At 44.4% G+C, this 16946-nt stretch overlaps 1 protein-coding gene and 1 long non-coding RNA gene across 2 annotated transcripts; both read left to right on the forward strand.

Annotated features, from left to right (window-relative positions):
- The first annotated feature begins 6305 nt into the window (after positions 1-6305).
- On the forward strand, positions 6306-7450 carry LOC123116833 (uncharacterized). The gene is made up of 2 exons (XR_006457211.1): positions 6306-6843; positions 6910-7450. It is a non-coding gene; the product is annotated as an uncharacterized lncRNA (long non-coding RNA).
- A 2516-nt stretch (positions 7451-9966) lies between these two features.
- Positions 9967-10377, forward strand: LOC123114992 (cytosolic sulfotransferase 6-like). Its single transcript, XM_044536317.1, has one exon. It carries the CDS (start codon positions 9967-9969, stop codon positions 10375-10377), a length of 411 nt encoding a protein of 136 aa, XP_044392252.1.
- Positions 10378-16946: the final 6569 nt, after the last annotated feature.

Below are 16946 nucleotides of genomic sequence, written 5' to 3' on the forward strand. Positions count from 1 at the left end.
GCAGAGGGAGACATTTTGGAAGCAACGGGCGCATGTTCATTGGATGAAATGGGGAGATAGAAATACAAAAAATTTCCATGCTGCGGCCTCGGAGAGAAGGAGGAAGAATATAATCAGGAGGATGGTGGGAATGTAGTAGAAAAGATAGAGGAGATGAAGGAAGTAGTCACTAACTATTTTTTAAATCTTTTTTACTTCCCATGCAAGTACACGCCAAGACGAACTTCTTGGTCATATTTAATCACGTGTTACACCCCAAATGAATGATGCTCTTGAAAAGGAGCTTACTAGGGAAGAAGTGTATGATGCTTTGCAAAGTATTGGAGACCTCAAAGCCCCTAGTCCAGATGGAATGCCCTCGGTTTTCTATAAAAGATGTTGGGATATTGTCGGAGACAAAGTGGTTGAGGATGTTTTGTGTGTGCTGAATGGAGGACCAATGCCGGAGGGATGGAATGATACGTGTGTGGTGCTAATTCCCAAGGTCAAGAATCCTGAGTGTATGAAGGATTTGAGGCCTATAAGCTTATGCAATGTCGTATACAAGCTCGTTTCAAAGGTCTCGGCGAATAGATTAAAAACTATCTTACCAGACATTATCTCACCAAATCAGAGTGCTTTTGTGCCAGGTAGGTTAATCACAGATAACATCTTGCTGGCATATGAGTGCACACATTATATGCAAAACAAACGAGGGGGTAAGGAGGGATTTGCTGCAGTGAAGTTGGACATGAGTAAAGCTTATGACCGTGTCGAGTGGCAATTTCTAGAGAGGATTCCGGGAAGTTTGGATTAGCAGGATTATGTTATGTGTGACCTCAGTGTCCTACAAGTTCAAGGTAAATGGGGATTATACGGATGTGATTATGCCGCAAAGGGGTTTGCGCTAGGGAGACCAACTATTTCCGTATCTTTTTTTGATTTGTGCAGAGGGGTTTTCATCCTTGTTGAACAGAGCATAAATGGATGGAATACTGGAAGGCATTCATATTTGCAATACGGCCCCGAGATTCAACCATCTACTGTTTGCCGGACGACTCTCTAGTACTCATTAAAGCTTCGTGTGAGAGTGCTACGTCGCTGCAAAATGTATTAAATCTGTATGAGGCTTGCTCGGCCCAAGTTGTCAACTAAGAACACCAAGGCGGGTCAGAGAAAGGAAGTTCTGGATGCACTCAACATTAAATCAGAAGCGCGCACAGAGAGATATTTAGGCCTTCCGGTCTATGTGTGACAAGCTCGAAAACAAGTGTTTGAGTATTTGAAGGATCGGATCTGGAAATTGATTCAAGGGTGGCAGGAAAGGTTGTTGTCCAAGATGGGTAAGGATGTGCTGATAAAATCGTGTGCGCAGGTCATTCCTACCTTTGCTATGTCTTGTTTTGATCTTACAAAATCCCTATGGGAAGAGATTGGCAAGATGATTTATAGATTTTGATGGGCAAAACAAGAGAAGACGAACACTATGCACTGGCTGAGTTGGGAGCTCTTGACCAAACCAAAGGAGGGAGGTATGGGATTCAGAGACATATACGTTTTCAATATGGCTATGCTTGCGAGACAGGGGTGGCGAATGTTGATGCACCCTGATTCATTGTGTGCACGCGTACTCAAGGCGAAACACTTCTAGAATACTTCTATTTTGGAGGCCGAGGTACAGCCTGATGGTCATGACCAATATTGAAATTGAATCGGATTGTCAGGAATTAATAAAAGCTGTTAATGGAACGGAGGCTGACCTAGCACGTGAATGAGTTCTATTCCGGGAGATCCGAGCCTTTGCGTTTTTAAACTTTACTCATATTTCTTTCAGTTTTGCCCCTCGGGCATGTAATAAGTTAGCGCACACTTTAGCGGCCTTTGGGTCCAACCAGCTGATCTCTCGGCAATTTTGGCTTGATGATCTGCCAGATGATGTAAACGTTCGGAGGGCCAGCGGGTTTGCTGTGCCAGAGTGATTTATGGAATCGGGGTGTTCCATTTCAAAAAAAAAGTAGGTCAAGAATATTTTTTGAATTTTGAGCACTTTTTGAAATGCCATTTTCTTTTTAGAAATCTCGAATTTTTTTGAAAAACGGGCAACTTTTTGCATGTCCTGAATATTTTTCAAAATAGCAACAAAATTTTGGAATTCTGAACATTTTCCAAAATTTGTTTTTTAATTCTCAACGTTTTTTTGAGAATTGTTTATGTATGAAATAAAATTCTAAAAGAAAATTAAACTTGTAAGAGAAAAAAGAGATAGGGAAAGGAGAATAAAAATAGAAGTATGACACAGAAAAAAAATGGGCCAGCCCATTATTGGTTGTCCTATGCGAAATTCTGTCTATTTGTCGACCATTGCGGAAGCTGTGTGGGCAGAAAATAACTGGGCTGACTTCGCTGGGCCACAGCATGCGGCCACGTAAGAAAGTTCTTTTTCTAGTAGACAAACACATGGGAATTTAGTACCACCTCGGATAGAAAAAAAATTCTTTTCAGCGGTGAATGAATGAAAAAATCGGCGAAACGCACCTTGCTTTATTAGTAGGTATAGATATAGATTAAAAAACTAACAAGCTCTATGTCCCTGGTCGAGTCTTGGCAATTCCACTTATTTTCCTAAACAAGATTCTTTAACACCAATAGGATTTTTAAAACCATTTTTGCTAACTTATTTCATGCACGTGTAGTTTAAATTTGCATGATACATGTTAAATACCTAGAAATGTACTAAATGAATTAATATAGCAAACAAACCCCGATAGATATGAAATTCTGACATGGAACATGTGATGGTATATGTTGATATTACAAAAAGTTTCTAGGTCAAATTATGAAGCAGCGGTCGCTTCTCCTTCAAACTCGACCCGATCACACTCGAAACCATGATTGTTCCTTGAATAGTTCCAGCTTCCAAGCAGTGTGCCACAACTTTCACAAATCCTACTGATTCTTGTACCACAACTTATAGGAACCATATAATGACATCATGCCAACTTTCATGTTTTCCAGACTTTGTTTGCCTTTTCTAGAATTAAAAAAACAATAAGCTTCATGTTAGGGGTCAAGTCTTGGCACCGTGATGTTTGGAATTCCTTTTATTTTCTCAGATAAGGCCTAAATACATATTCATTATCACAAATATGTTTTCCAAGCCACTTTTGCCAAAAAAAAACATGCCACATAGTTCAAATTTGAATATGCCTAGAAATGCACTAAAAGACTTAATAGCAAACTGATCACCCAAAAATTCCAAATTCTGAAATGGAACATGTGATGTTATATGTTGATACTATAAAAGGTTTCATGGTCAAACAATGAAGCAGTGGTCGCTTGGCCTTTAAACACATGTTCGCTCTCGAAATCACGATTCTTCCTTGATTAGTTTCGATTTCGAAGCAATGTATATCACAACTTTTGTGAATTCTTCGGGAAATTTTTACCACAACCTATAGTGAACATCTAATGATACCATACCAACTTTCATGCTTTTCATACATTGTTTGCATCTTCGCCTTCAAACATAACTTGCCTCTCCAACATAAATTCTTTCTTGGAGATGGTCAGATTTCTAATCAGTACTGTATGTCACAAAATTTCCAAAACCTTTTCAAAATTTTATCATCGAATATTGATGTCATATGATGACATCATGCCGGGTTTCATGGTTTTGTAACTACATTTATGTTTTATATAATTTAACTACGTTAAGCTCAATATTCAGGGTCAAGTCCCACTATGATATTTGGTATCCTCTTATTTTCTTGGATAATTTCTAAACATAGACTCAAGAATACAAGTAGGATTTTTATCCCAAATTACAAACATTTCGTGGATTGTAGTTTGAATTTGAATTATATTACTAAAAGCATAGAAATACACCAAGTGATTTGAATATACAAACGAACCCTACAAAAGGGAAATTTTTTGACATGGAACATGTGATTGTGTATGTTCAACACAGAAAAGTTTTAAGGTCAAACGATGAAGCAACCGACACTTTGTCTTGAAAATCAGACATGCCGCCTCTGAAAATCACAATTCTTCATGGGAGATATTTTTTAAGCAGTGCACTTCACAACTTTTGCTAAGCCATCCCAAATTTTTACAACAACCTGTAAGAGCAACTCTAGCAGACTCCGCATTCGGTGCAAACCCGCATAATTCTGGCGATTATACGGGCTCGGCCCATTTTTCTAGCCAGACCAGAGCCCGCATCGGTGTCCGGCCCGTAAATATTTTTGCCGCAGCCCGCAAACGCAACCCCCGAGCCAGTATAACTGGGGTTTGCGGGGCAGATGCGGGTCGAAACCCTACCCCCCCCCCCCCCCGCCGCCGCCGCATTTGTCGCCGCCGACGAGCCTTCGACCGCCATGGATGACTCGGGGATGAGGCGGAGAGCCGCCGCCGCGCCAGATCTGACGACGCGCGCAAGCGGGGGGGGGGGGGGGGGGGGCATCGGTGGATCAACCAAGGCGCCCGGCCGCCGCCGGCATTCAACCGCCGTGAGCTCGAGGACTTCGATCTCGAGCTCGCCCGTCACTGCCGCGCCTCCTCCAGCAACTGGCCCGCGGCGAGGTCATCCGGCCACGGGTCCGCGGGGTGCTCATCCGCGGGCGCATCGAGCTCGCTCGTTCCGGTGAAGAGGGAGCCGGAGGAGGCCGTGCCCGATGCGCCGCCGTGCCGAGGCGTCATCGGGCCTGAGGACTACCTCCCCCCGGGGCAAGAGGAGCTCCTCGAGCGCGTCGTCCTCGAGCGGTCGGCGAGGGAGCAGGAAGAGATGGAAGAGCGCATCTGGCGCGAGCTCGAGTACGAGCGCCTCTTCTTCGAGACGGGTGTCATGGCATCGCGGGCGCATGCATCGAAGGAGGCTGACCTGCGCGTGATGAAGGCGGAGCAGGCGAAGCTCTACATCGACCTCGCGTCCGACTCCTCCGACTTCGATTGATCGCCGCCGGTGGGCAGCTATCCCAGGAGCTCCGGTGAGCTTAATTTTGTCGCAGTGGTGCGGTAGCGTAGGCCATGTCTAGCATATCTAACCTTTATGTATGTATGTGACGTGTACGAACTTGTTATGTGAAGAAGAACCATCTATGCGAGCGAGCTCCAGCGAGCAACTACTTAAATTTCTCGCGCGAAACAACTTTGTTTAAAAATTACGGGTTTGTTTGCGGTTTCTAGTCTGCCGCCGCAATTTTCAGCCCGCATAAGCGCCCCTGTGCGACCTGCAAACACAGTTTACAGGTGGGCAAAATGCGGGGTCTGCTAGAGTTGCTCTAAGGGCCATATAATGACACTATGCAACATTTCATGTTTTTCAAACTTCATTTGCATTTTCTAGAAATTAAAAACAAATAAAATCTTTGTTCGGGGATGAGTACTGCCCTGGATATAATCCTAGCAATACTACAATGGTATGTATATATATAGAGGTAATCGTATCTATCAATCGGTGTAGACGGGAGTACGCACAAGGATTTATACAGATTCGCCCCTCTCCAATGGAGGTAATACCCTACTCCTGTGGTGCTCTTAACTCTTAGCGTAAGGTACAAGGTGTGATTGCTCAACCCTCAGTCTGGTCCGGTGCTCCCCTCTCGACCTACATAGAGTGCATCAGGAGCAGGTACATTACGGGCTGGTACTAATGTTGTTCATGGCCTCACGCATGGCGTACTGTTTCCTAGCTATTTCTGCTAGTAAATGTCGTATTTAACTAGATTATACCACCATTGGGTAGCTGAAGTCATCTCGTGGGTATGAGGTATCCTAGGTAGCAGCCGATTGTAGGACAAACCGACTGCTCCCGTCTCCTTCTCGACTGACTGTAGGGCCTCATCTATCAGGGGGGTGAAGGATATGACTGTAAGGCCTTAGCTAGATTATGAGCCACCCCTTTGGTCTTCTGACTTGGGCTTCATCGCCGATGGGCTGACGGTGGTGCCTCTTTGCCCATGATTTTCTAGGCGATATCCTTGATGGGCTCTGGCCCCCTGATGGGCCATTTGTATACTTGGGCCTACCCCATATTTGTAACCCCGACAGTAGCCCCAGAGTCGGTCAAGGTCGCGCTGGGGAAAAACTGATTGTTCCTTGCCGGCGAGGTTCCCCACTTTACGACGAGCTTGAGGTGCCATTATCGGTTCGACTAGGGACTTCTGTGGACTCAGATGTTCATGCCTTTGGGAGCCGAAGAGGTGAGCAATTTGGAACAAGAATTGGTGATAGCCTTTTTATATCTCTTTAGGAAGAGGACGATTCGTGGCCTAACTGTGGGCGTATCATCAAATTTTAAGTGGTGGTCTGTGGCGTCTGGGCAGGGCCGGCCTTGGGCCATGGCGGCGAGTGCGACGGCCTAGGGCCCAGCACGAGCAGGGGCCCATACCCTATGCGTGCATACAATACACAGTATATTCATAGAAAGAAAAATTATACGCAGGACAAACAGCCCAGCCCATGAAGAAGCGAGCAGCAACGCACGAACGAAGCCAACAATCCCGTTCGCTCCCAGTCCCAGAAACACGCCGCCAGCCGCCAACTCATCGTCTCCCTCTCGTTCTCATCCTCTTCCCCAAATCCAATTGATTGCCCCGAGTTCCTATGAGGCCAGAACCCCAACTCCCCAAGCTAATCAATGAATTGTTCATTAGTATCACACTTCAGTGTATTTCTTTGCATCCTACAAATACCCCAAGGGCCCCGGCGAACGGATCCAGAGAGGCGAGCCGGCCAGCGACGACACACCCTGTGCCCTGGCAGGAACACGGAGAGTAGCAGCCGGCAGACGGTCATCGATAGTTGGGGCTGTGGTCCGCCTGTCCGGCAGTGGAGAGCGGAGACGTGGAGTCCAGGCAACTCCTCGTAATTTTTTGCATCTCAATTTTTTCCCTTGTCTATTTTCTGCTTATGATGAATTGATGCGAGCAGTGTGGAGCAGCGTTGGATTTCTTCTATTTGCTCCAAGAGACCAAGAACAGGATTCGTGAAGACAAGAATTCAGGTGTTCTCTCTCCTTTTAACTGTTCCTTTTTCAAAACTTAAATCACTAAAGAACTATTTGAGATCAACCATGTCACTAGATAGATTGAATGGCTTGGCCATGGTGCTTTATTGAGAAAGATACGTCGGATAACATTGATCTTGACACTATTATTAGTGATTTTCCATCCAGAAATACTCGAAGGTGTCGTTTTTCTTGAGTATGCCATTCACTTCTTTTTTGTGTATTTGTCAGGTGGCTCCTGATATTTGCTGATGCGCGTTTGTGGTTGGACTGGTAGAGTTGGAATTGTAGCTTCTATCGAATTGGATCAAGAATTTGAGAACAATGTCACATATATATTTAGTTAAGAATTAAGACAGGACTTCTAGGTTGTTGGAGCGTGTATCCTAATAATCCTATAATCATCTGATATATCCGTGGACCGTGGTGTATTAAGACCATATGTGCTAGTGAATTTTACTTTTATATGAATTTTCGTTGTACATGATAGATAGGTTTGGAAGGTTTTTTTTGTCTATTAGATAGTAGTGTTAAGGGCCCATTTTCTCAGTTCGCACAAGGGCCTCTCGAATGTCAGGGCCGGCCCTGCGTCTGGGTTTGAAATGATAAGTGTCTCCGGTCAATATCCTTTATGAAGAACGCTGATCGGATGCCTTTCTTTGGAACCAAGACCGCGTAGCCGGGTATTTGATTCTCTCGGTGAGAAGTCAACTCGTGCCTCTGGGATATGGCGGGCGCTCCTTGCGATTTACACAAAGTGGATCTGTGACGAGTGCGGCTTCTCTAGGGTTTTGTCGAATGCTATGCACTTGGATTGTCTTTGTGCTTGGATGCACGGCTTTCTCGACTCAGGAATGATCCTGACAGTCAGATGCTTGTTTTTGTTCTCAGCCGACCAAATGTTTCTGCTGACTGGAAGGTGAAATGTTTACAGTCATCACTGCGAATCTTTCTGAGCCATCAAGTCAAATTCTTTCGCGTGTTTGTCAGACCGTTGTCAGGCCGCCTGTGAGAGCAGACTCCCGAATTCTGAATTCTGACTGACACAAAATCCGACTGACACTTTGCGAGTAAGTGGGTTTTAAATGTTGGCCGTATGGATTCCAGCGCGCATGATTGACGTTTTAGCTCTTTTTTTGACGCGTGTCTAGCGGGTTCTTCACGGCGGTTCACCGTCTCCCCCGCTAAAAATCACGGCCATGCGTGGGGAGGGTTTTGAACGTCCCTCCACTCTCTTCGTAACCGCTAGCGTGCAGTTCCTTCTCTTTCTTCCTCTCGAGCCTGTATATCCAATGTGGTCGTCCACCTGAAAGCTTGAGAGGGCCAAGAAAACTAGTTCTTCCTTCGTGGTGGAGGAGATTTCCTAGGTAGCCGCCTTGGCAGCAGCCGTCGAGGATGGGGGGCGCGAGAACTGGCTCCCGTCGATAGTGATGGGCAACGGGCGGGCCATCCTCACCTCCTTTTTCAAATGGGGTTTATCCCTCCCGATCCATCCTTTTGTTTAGTGGGTGCTCAAGCAGCTCCGAGTGCATCTCCATCACCTCCCACCCAACATAGTCACCCACCTCTCAAGCTTCGTGACGTTGTGTGAGGCGTTTCTCGGCATCCCGCTAGATTGGGTGCTTTCCGAACACTTCTTCTACGCCAAGCCACAGAAGGTGACGAATGACGTTTACCAGAAGTGCGGCACACTCGACATTCAGACAAAGCGCAACTCGAGCTACTTCAAGATGAAGTAGCCCTACTCGCTGAAGGGGTGGACCTCCACGTGGTTTTACCGCGTGGAGGCGCCTCTGTACACACCTATAGCCGATAATACTACACGCACGTGCAGTGAACGACGGAATTTCACGGACAGAGTGTGTGCCCTCCTCTAATTGCACCCCGTAGTTTTATTGGTGGGCCCGCCCCATTTAATGAAATCTCAGCCAATCGAAACTAACCACCCTGTAAATCCCTTGTAAAGAACCTGTGTGTCTAGCATTACTCTTCCACAGCACATGAGCTTGTCAGGCATATTGCCGCTCGCCCACTCTCTCATAAAGGCTTTTTGTGTTTACTATACTTTGCAGTGTAGGTTTTTTCCCCCTAAAAAAAGGTGTAGTTTTTGTTTGAGAAACTACTCTGCAGCGTAGTGAGCAGTGACCGAGCTTCATGGGCCAACCTGGGCCATGAGCACCCCCAAGCTCATAAGAAAGTATTCCCTCCGTCCTTCAAAGAGTGTACTTCCAATTTTGTTGGAAAGTCAAACATTTTCATGTTTTATCATATTTATACAATAATGTACCAACATTTATGCCATCAAATTAATAGCATTAGATTTATAATAAAATATATTTTCATCATATACCTATTTAATTTGACAAACATTTATATATGTTTACACAAACTCGGTCAAACATTGAGATAGTTTGACCCTTCAACAAAGTTTTTTTTTGCGAATAACCCTTCAACAAAGTTAGAAGTACATTTTTAAAAGAACAAAGGGAGTATATATGTATCCACTAAAAATCATCCCGAAGCAATTATGTTTGGCCCCAAGCCCACCCCCATGGTTTTGGCTCAAGCTCCGCCACTCGCAGCGAGTACTGACAAGAAGAGAAACATCCGAGTCACTGCAAATCAGCAATGAACTAATTGCATAGTTGTCCATATGTATGTCTATCATGTAGCATCACATGACGGGCCCCTTTTAGCTACCGATCGTTGCAGAGGATAGGTCACCAACTTGTGCTTAATTAACCTGATGAGAATAAATCTCACACTCTGTTATACACGTAGTCTTTCCCCCCGCTTTATATTATAAAGCAACGACCCAAACATCCAACAAGTCAGTACAAAGTGCAATCAAGTCATAAAGTCGTGCTGGGGGCACAGTAAGACAAACCCCAAACAAATACACGTAGTATTAGTCTGGACTCCGGACCGATCGATCAAAGCATCCGACTTGACGCGCAAGCGCAAAACACACTCGGTGAAGCATGTGGCGGCACATGCTCGAGTACTGTGAGGCGAGCCGCCGCCGCTCCGGTGGCGGGGGTGAGGTGTTGTTCCTGAGGTACGAGGAGATGCTGCGCGACCGGGCGGCGAACCTGAAGACGATGGTGGAGTTCATGGGATGCGGCTTCTCCGAGGAGGAGCTGGCGCGAGGGGTGGTGGAGGATATCGTGGATCTTTGTAGCATTGAGAAGCTCAGGAACATGGAGGCCAACAGGGACGGGCGGCAGAACGTGTCGGGCATCAGGAGCGACGCTTTCTTCCGGAAGGGGGTCGTCGGGGACTGGAGCAACCATATGTCGCCGGAGATGGGGAAGATGCTGGACGAGATCGTGGAGGACGCGCTCCAGGGGTCTGGGTTCAGCTTCGCGGGCTCAGCTACGGCGAGCCACTAACCACGGGTGGTACTGCGACAAACATCAATACCATTGACAAACACGGCTTGGAACACATGTTTTGTGGTGATCCATTGATTTGAGGCGCGAGTTTGAATTCCAGTTTCTTGCTTCAAAGTTGATTATCTTGCAAGCTTAAGCAGTAGTTTGATAACTCATTTCAAATGTTTCTTTCTCAAATTTCCGAATCATTCCAGTTCTACAATTTCAGTCATCATTTAGCACTATTTAAGTACAATTCCGAGAATTTTTGAGTGCATTTCAACATTTCAAATTCATTTAAATTTTATTTCATCGTGATTCTAATAAATTCGAAATGCATTTCAATTTGTTTCAGTTGTGCATTGAAATTAATTACCGTCTTCATTCAATAATTTTTCAATATTTAATTAATTTGAAATATATTTCAATGATGTTTTAGTAAATCTAAAAACTATTTTCAAGTAATTTAAATCATGGTTCATTTAATATCTTCAATATTTAAGTACAATTCCGAGAATTTTCAAGTGCATTCCAACATTTCAAATACATTCAAATTTTATTCTATAAATTCGAAATGCATTTTGTTTCATTTATGTATTGAAAAAAAATTATAGTCTTCGTTCTATAACATTTCAATATCGAATGCATTTGAAATATATTTAGTTCATGTTTTAGTGAATCTGAAAATTATTTTCAAGTAATTTAAATCATGAGCGATATATTATTTTTAATTACGATAATGATTTGATTAATTGATTTTTTTCCAAATGCATTCAACATTTCTATAGATTTGAAGTACATTTGAGTCATGACTCAATGTAGTTTCAAACGCATTTGGGTCAAATGTTTTAGAATATTACTGAATCAAGGCTAAAATGTATTTCAATAATTGAAACAGAATTTTTAAACTGTTGCACTGCATTTGGAAAAAATGTGAAATATATTTGAATAGACCCAATGATGACCGAAATGCATTTCAAAAGCATTTGAAAATGTCAAAATGCATTTCAAACATGTTGTAAAGTGTATTACAATAATACTAAAGCACATATTTTTTGTGAAATGTATTAAAATATTACTGAATCATTAGTGAAACTAAGTGAAATGCATTGCAAAAATAAAAAAAATTGCACTTCTGAAAAATGAAATCAAGTGTTGAAATATTTTTTTAAATATGTATTTATTTTATTCAATTATTATTTAAAGCTTTGCACACGTATGTATTTTGTATATATGTGTCTGGTATACCCCTCAAATACTTTAAACACTGAATTATTATTAACTCCTTTTCTTTTATTATTTTTAGTATTTCTATATCTCTTCCCTTTAATTTGTCTTCCGTGATTGCAGGAAGGATAACTTGCACTCTGCAGCCAAGTTGTTTTCTCCATCAGCATCAACACCTATGACCACAAGCAGCTTTCCTCAGTAGGACTGCTAGATGCATCTATCTCTCAGATTGTTACTTTTTCTACTGACTTCAGTTCATCAACACTCTGTTGTCTTACCCCTCGCTAGTAGTGATCGATGCATTTGCCAGAGCTCACTGCTGCATATACCATGGGTCTCTCCTTGCTCTGAACCAGCACACAAGTACATTTTCAGGGCCTCAAAGAAACTTTCTTTTATATTACTCCAAATTTATTAGAGAAATATGCCAACTGAAACAGATTTTACAATTGTGCTTCTCCAAATTTATTAAGTAGCCAAGCAGTGGAATCATAAGACTTTGAAGCAAGCAGATGAGACGAGATAACTACCCTGCATATGGGAAGTTGCATAGGAGTACATGCTCCAGTTACATGATAATTAAAACGAGTGAATTGCAAAAAACATCGACACTTCAGGTAAAGTTTGCAGGAACCACACATTTACTGAACCACTACAAGGTACTAGAGGAAATACTTCAGACTACTGCTCTTACTTGATTCCACCCATGTCATTCACGACGGAGCTTCACGACGTAGGTACAATCCATGAGCTTCCTTGTATCTTTCTTCTTTAGGTTGCAGTTCTATTTTCAAGGGAAACAGAAGAAAGGTCAGCATGGAGATAATGAAGTATCTGAATATCAAATGAACAAAACAAATAATGCAACAAAGACAAGTGGCTAGTACAATAGTAGCAAGTATCATGTATATATGCTCGAAACTCAAAATAGCATTTGTTTCGACAAATATTCTTAAAAGCTTCAGGGTTGTAGGTTAAATGCCTTCAAATCCTAGACATGGAACTTTCCACTATATAGTGTGCAGTCCAGTCAAACAAACCACCGATCATAGAAGGGAAAATGCCATGCAAGCATAAATTACCGCAGTTAACTTGCATTATCCACTGGAAGGCAATTTTCATTATGATACATCTTTTTTTTTTTGAGAAACCATAATGATATATATCAATCAGAAATCTTGCATAAGAAATATACAATCCACAAAGAAATTACGCTTAGAAGCCAACATTCTGAAAAATTAACATGTTGTAAACTTGTGTAGGTCCAAGTTTTAGTTTTGCACTTAAAGGTGCTGGGTAGTTTAGAAATGCAGCAGAACGATGGTAAAAACAGTGATGCGGCAGAATGATGGTAAAAACAGTAACGCGGCAGAATGATGTTCCAAGCTAGAACACCAAACAATTCATGTTTTAGCACCACTAAAATTTTAATAATTATGAGTCTGTAATTAGGAGAAGCACCAATTAAGAAGAATGGCATATGCTGCCAATACAAGTGTTAACAGAAGTAACCATTCCCTGGAGCATTCTACATGCCGTAGTCTGATACTTTGGTACTCCCTCCGTATGCTCTTATATTTTTTTTATAGAGGGAGTACATGTCTAGCAAACGGCAAGACAACCATCAACACTGTCAAATGTAATTCTATACCTAATCCTGAGTCTGTACAAAAAAGAAAAACGACATCCAAGCAGATTCTTTGACTTAGGGGTCCATCATATTTAAAGGTAGTCTTCTGTAATCTTTTGGCAAGCAGGAAATAACTGTAACCCCTACCACTTTATTTTCTTTTATCTATCCACACGGTTATCTTTATCAACTAGCCAACCAAGACACATGCCCATGCACAAGGGATACCCTCATCATCAAACACCCCTAATACAAAAGTGTGTCCCAAATAATGACCAGAAATGAACACCTTGTAATATTATCACAACGCACAAGTGATTTCAGATTGTCTTACGGCAAAAGCACTTATCAATGTCGGTTAACCAGTATTGTACAATATCGATCCTAAGGAATCTATCATATAGCGAACACAATTTGAAAATAGTGTGATGGACAATATACATACATTGCAAAACTATGTAACCTCAACAAGATCATCAAAATACCAGAAGACAAACCTTGCAGGATCGTACTTGACCGTGGGGAATGCGGGAGGCCAGATCATTGTAAAAGGATAGATATCACCAAGATGAGTGCTGCTGTATTCATACACTTTACGTAGTGTCCTGCACCTGACATCCAAGTACAGTACACATCCACCCATCTGCAAGAACACAAAGTCACCATAGTCCACCACCTGGTCCATGAGAAGAACATTATGCCCATACTCGATTGTGGAACCTGACTTCCTCAAATTAGCACACATTTCATGCAGGCAGATGCTATCGACCAGCAACCAGTTGTCCTCCTTGCGGAGCCAGATGCGGAGTTGAAACTCCTTAACGTGGATGAGATATACACAAGAAGCATCACCGGCCCGTGACAAGATGGTGGTGCCTCTGCTGCCATGCTCCACTCCTTGTGGAAGCTGAACTGTGGAGAAACTCAATGTCTTCAAATCCAAGACAACGATGTTGGTTGGGCCAGCCGCCATATAAATTTTATTATCTACGAGCACAGCTTTTGGTTTTGAACGAGGACGAGGGAGTTGGCCTATGTCCAGCAGATGATGCATGTGCCAGGAACCATCTTGCATCATATATACATGCAGCCTAGATCACCCATGGTATACTCCACATACAAGTAGTAGTAGGACAGGCCATCCCCTTCCTTGGAGACGACTTGACTGAAAGTGCAGCAAGTGCCGAAGGGGAGTTGAGGGCGTGGGACTGATGGCAGGATTGTCAGACCTCTCTCACCACGGCACAGCGGGCGGTGCACCCCAAGTGTTCTCTTGTCGTTGTACAAGGCGATGAATACGCTGCCGTTCCGGCAGTCAAGCGTGCCGATCGATAGCCTCCTGTAGGCGTTGAAATTTGTCTGGCGGACGATGGCAGCCAGCTCTGCGGGCTGAGGCAACATCGGGACAAAGGACGGTGGAGGGGGGTGACCGTACCCGTTGCTGTTGATGTAGAAGCCGAGGAGGCGGGGCGGGTGGAGCTCGCGGAAACGGCGGAGGAAAGCCGGTTCGGAGGCATGCCCTAGCCAGCGCTTGCAGACGAGGGCGGCGCGGACAAGGGTGTTGGGGAAGCCGACGCGAAGGAGGATCTCTACGAGAAGGTCATCGTCGTCAAGCACCTTGGATACGGTGTCCACTACCGGCGGCGGCTGCTTCTCGCCCTCCATTTCTATGGGTTTGAGCGCACAGAGGGGATCGAGGCGGAGGGTTGATCAAGGAAAGAGCCAACGTGTCGTGCGGTGTCTCCTGGCTTTTCCTGTCGCCATCCCCGCGCGCCGGCCGCGCGCCCGGCGGAAAGAACCCCGCGAATTCACTTTTGTCAGCTTGCTTCGAGCCGGCCAGCTATAAACTTCCCCTCGGTCGCGCAACCGAGTACTGTCATATAGTAATTGGCTAGTTTTTTTGGGGTATATTGTATTGGCTAGTGGATCTCATTGTGCACGACATGTATGGCGGACGGCCCCGTAGATGCTTCGACATCATGCCCAAAAAGAATGTCGTTTCTTGGGAGTAATAGAACCATAATATTTGCGGTGGCTTAGCACAAAACCAACACATTAGAAAGGGAATTATTTGTGCACGGTGCGCCGGCCCAACATTGCGCCGGACGCGTCCACGCACGAGCGATACAGGCGACTCAAGTCACGACATGTGGGGCGGCGGGACCCACATATGTTATCTTCCCATCCCGCGCAGGTGTCGCATAAGGGCGCGAGGCGGAACTCGCCGCCGTCGGCCTCCATCCCGCGCGCCAGCTCCTCGAAGGCCTCGGCCACGGCCGCGAGCTACTGCTACATCCTTTGCCGGGCGGCCACCATGGCCGCCGCCGCGTCGCACATCTGCTCGAAACTACGCCGGTGATCCTAGTAGATGTGGAGCGGCCACGGTGGCGCCTTGCATGACGGTTTGTTACGAGCGACTGTTATTTGGGGAGTGCACGCGATGCTGCTGTCCTGCCACCCATGGCTGGTGCTGCCTGGGGCGCCATATCCTAGCGAACCTACACGCGCCCACGGGAATGCTTCAACCGGCTATGACGAAGCTGTTAACGGCAGTGGTTGAAGCTGCAACTAGCCGAGACATGAATTGCTACATGCACTAGTAGAAAAGGGGGCAATGGTCCAGGCCGGGTCAGCTCATTAGTCCCGGTTCAGTCCAGAACCGGGACCAATGGTGGCATTGGACCCGGTTCGTGAGCCCCGGGGGCCGGCTGGGCCACGTGGGCCATTGGTTCCAGTTCGTCTGGACCTTTTGATCCCGGTTGGTGGGACGAACCGGGACCAATGGGCCTCGCTCCTAGCCCACCACCATTGGTCCCGGCTAGTGGGATGAACCGGGACCAAAGGCTGCCCATTAGTCCCGGTTGGTGGCACGAACCGGGACTAAAGGGTTGGTCCTCGTTGCGGTCAGAGTTTAGTCCCACCTCGCTAACCGAAGGGCGCTCACACCCGTTTATAAGCCCCTCCCTCTCTTCCTTGTTGAGCTCCTCTCAAAGTGAAAATAGATGCCCTTATACAGGGAATTTGATCTAAATTCATATTGAATTTCTCTGAAGTTAGTAGAAATTTATTATGAATTTAGGTCTAATTTTCTCTATAAGCACATCTATGCTCATTTTTTAGTAAAGTTAATCACAACTATTTTTTCTTCTATTTATTTCTGAGTAGTTTTTTATATAGTTTTTTTCTTTTCTGCTATATTTATTTTTTTCTATTTATTTCTGAGTTGTAATAAGTCTTTAAAAATAAAAAAGAGGCGCAATGTTCGTTAATTAGCTTAAAGCCTTTCGGAATAGTGTAGACTGCACTGCACATAGCTCCGTGCAGTCTACCCTATTCCTCAAGGCTTAAAGCTAAGCAACGCGCAGGTTAGCATTGAGCCTCTTCTGCATCGTCTCTGCACTCGGGGCTTATAAACCGCTACGAGTGCCTCTCGCTTAGCAAGGTGGGATTAAAAAACAGTTGCAGAAAAAATCAACTAAAAAACTCTTTTACCGGTTCATGGCACGAACCGGTACTAAAAGGTGCTCGTGGGGCACCAACTTTAAAACCTGTACCAAATAAAATGCCTTTGTAACAGCCTTAGAATTGGTACTGAAGGAATCAACTAAAAAGCTTTTATAAACCTCTAGTATTATTGAAACTAAAATTATATAGAATTTTGTTACAAACTTTAATAGGAAAAAGGATTATCATAAAAGAAAATAAATAAGTAATTAGAATTCTGTTC

This window comes from Triticum aestivum, chromosome 5B, assembly GCF_018294505.1.
Source record: "Triticum aestivum cultivar Chinese Spring chromosome 5B, IWGSC CS RefSeq v2.1, whole genome shotgun sequence".
Lineage (NCBI taxonomy): Eukaryota > Viridiplantae > Streptophyta > Magnoliopsida > Poales > Poaceae > Triticum > Triticum aestivum.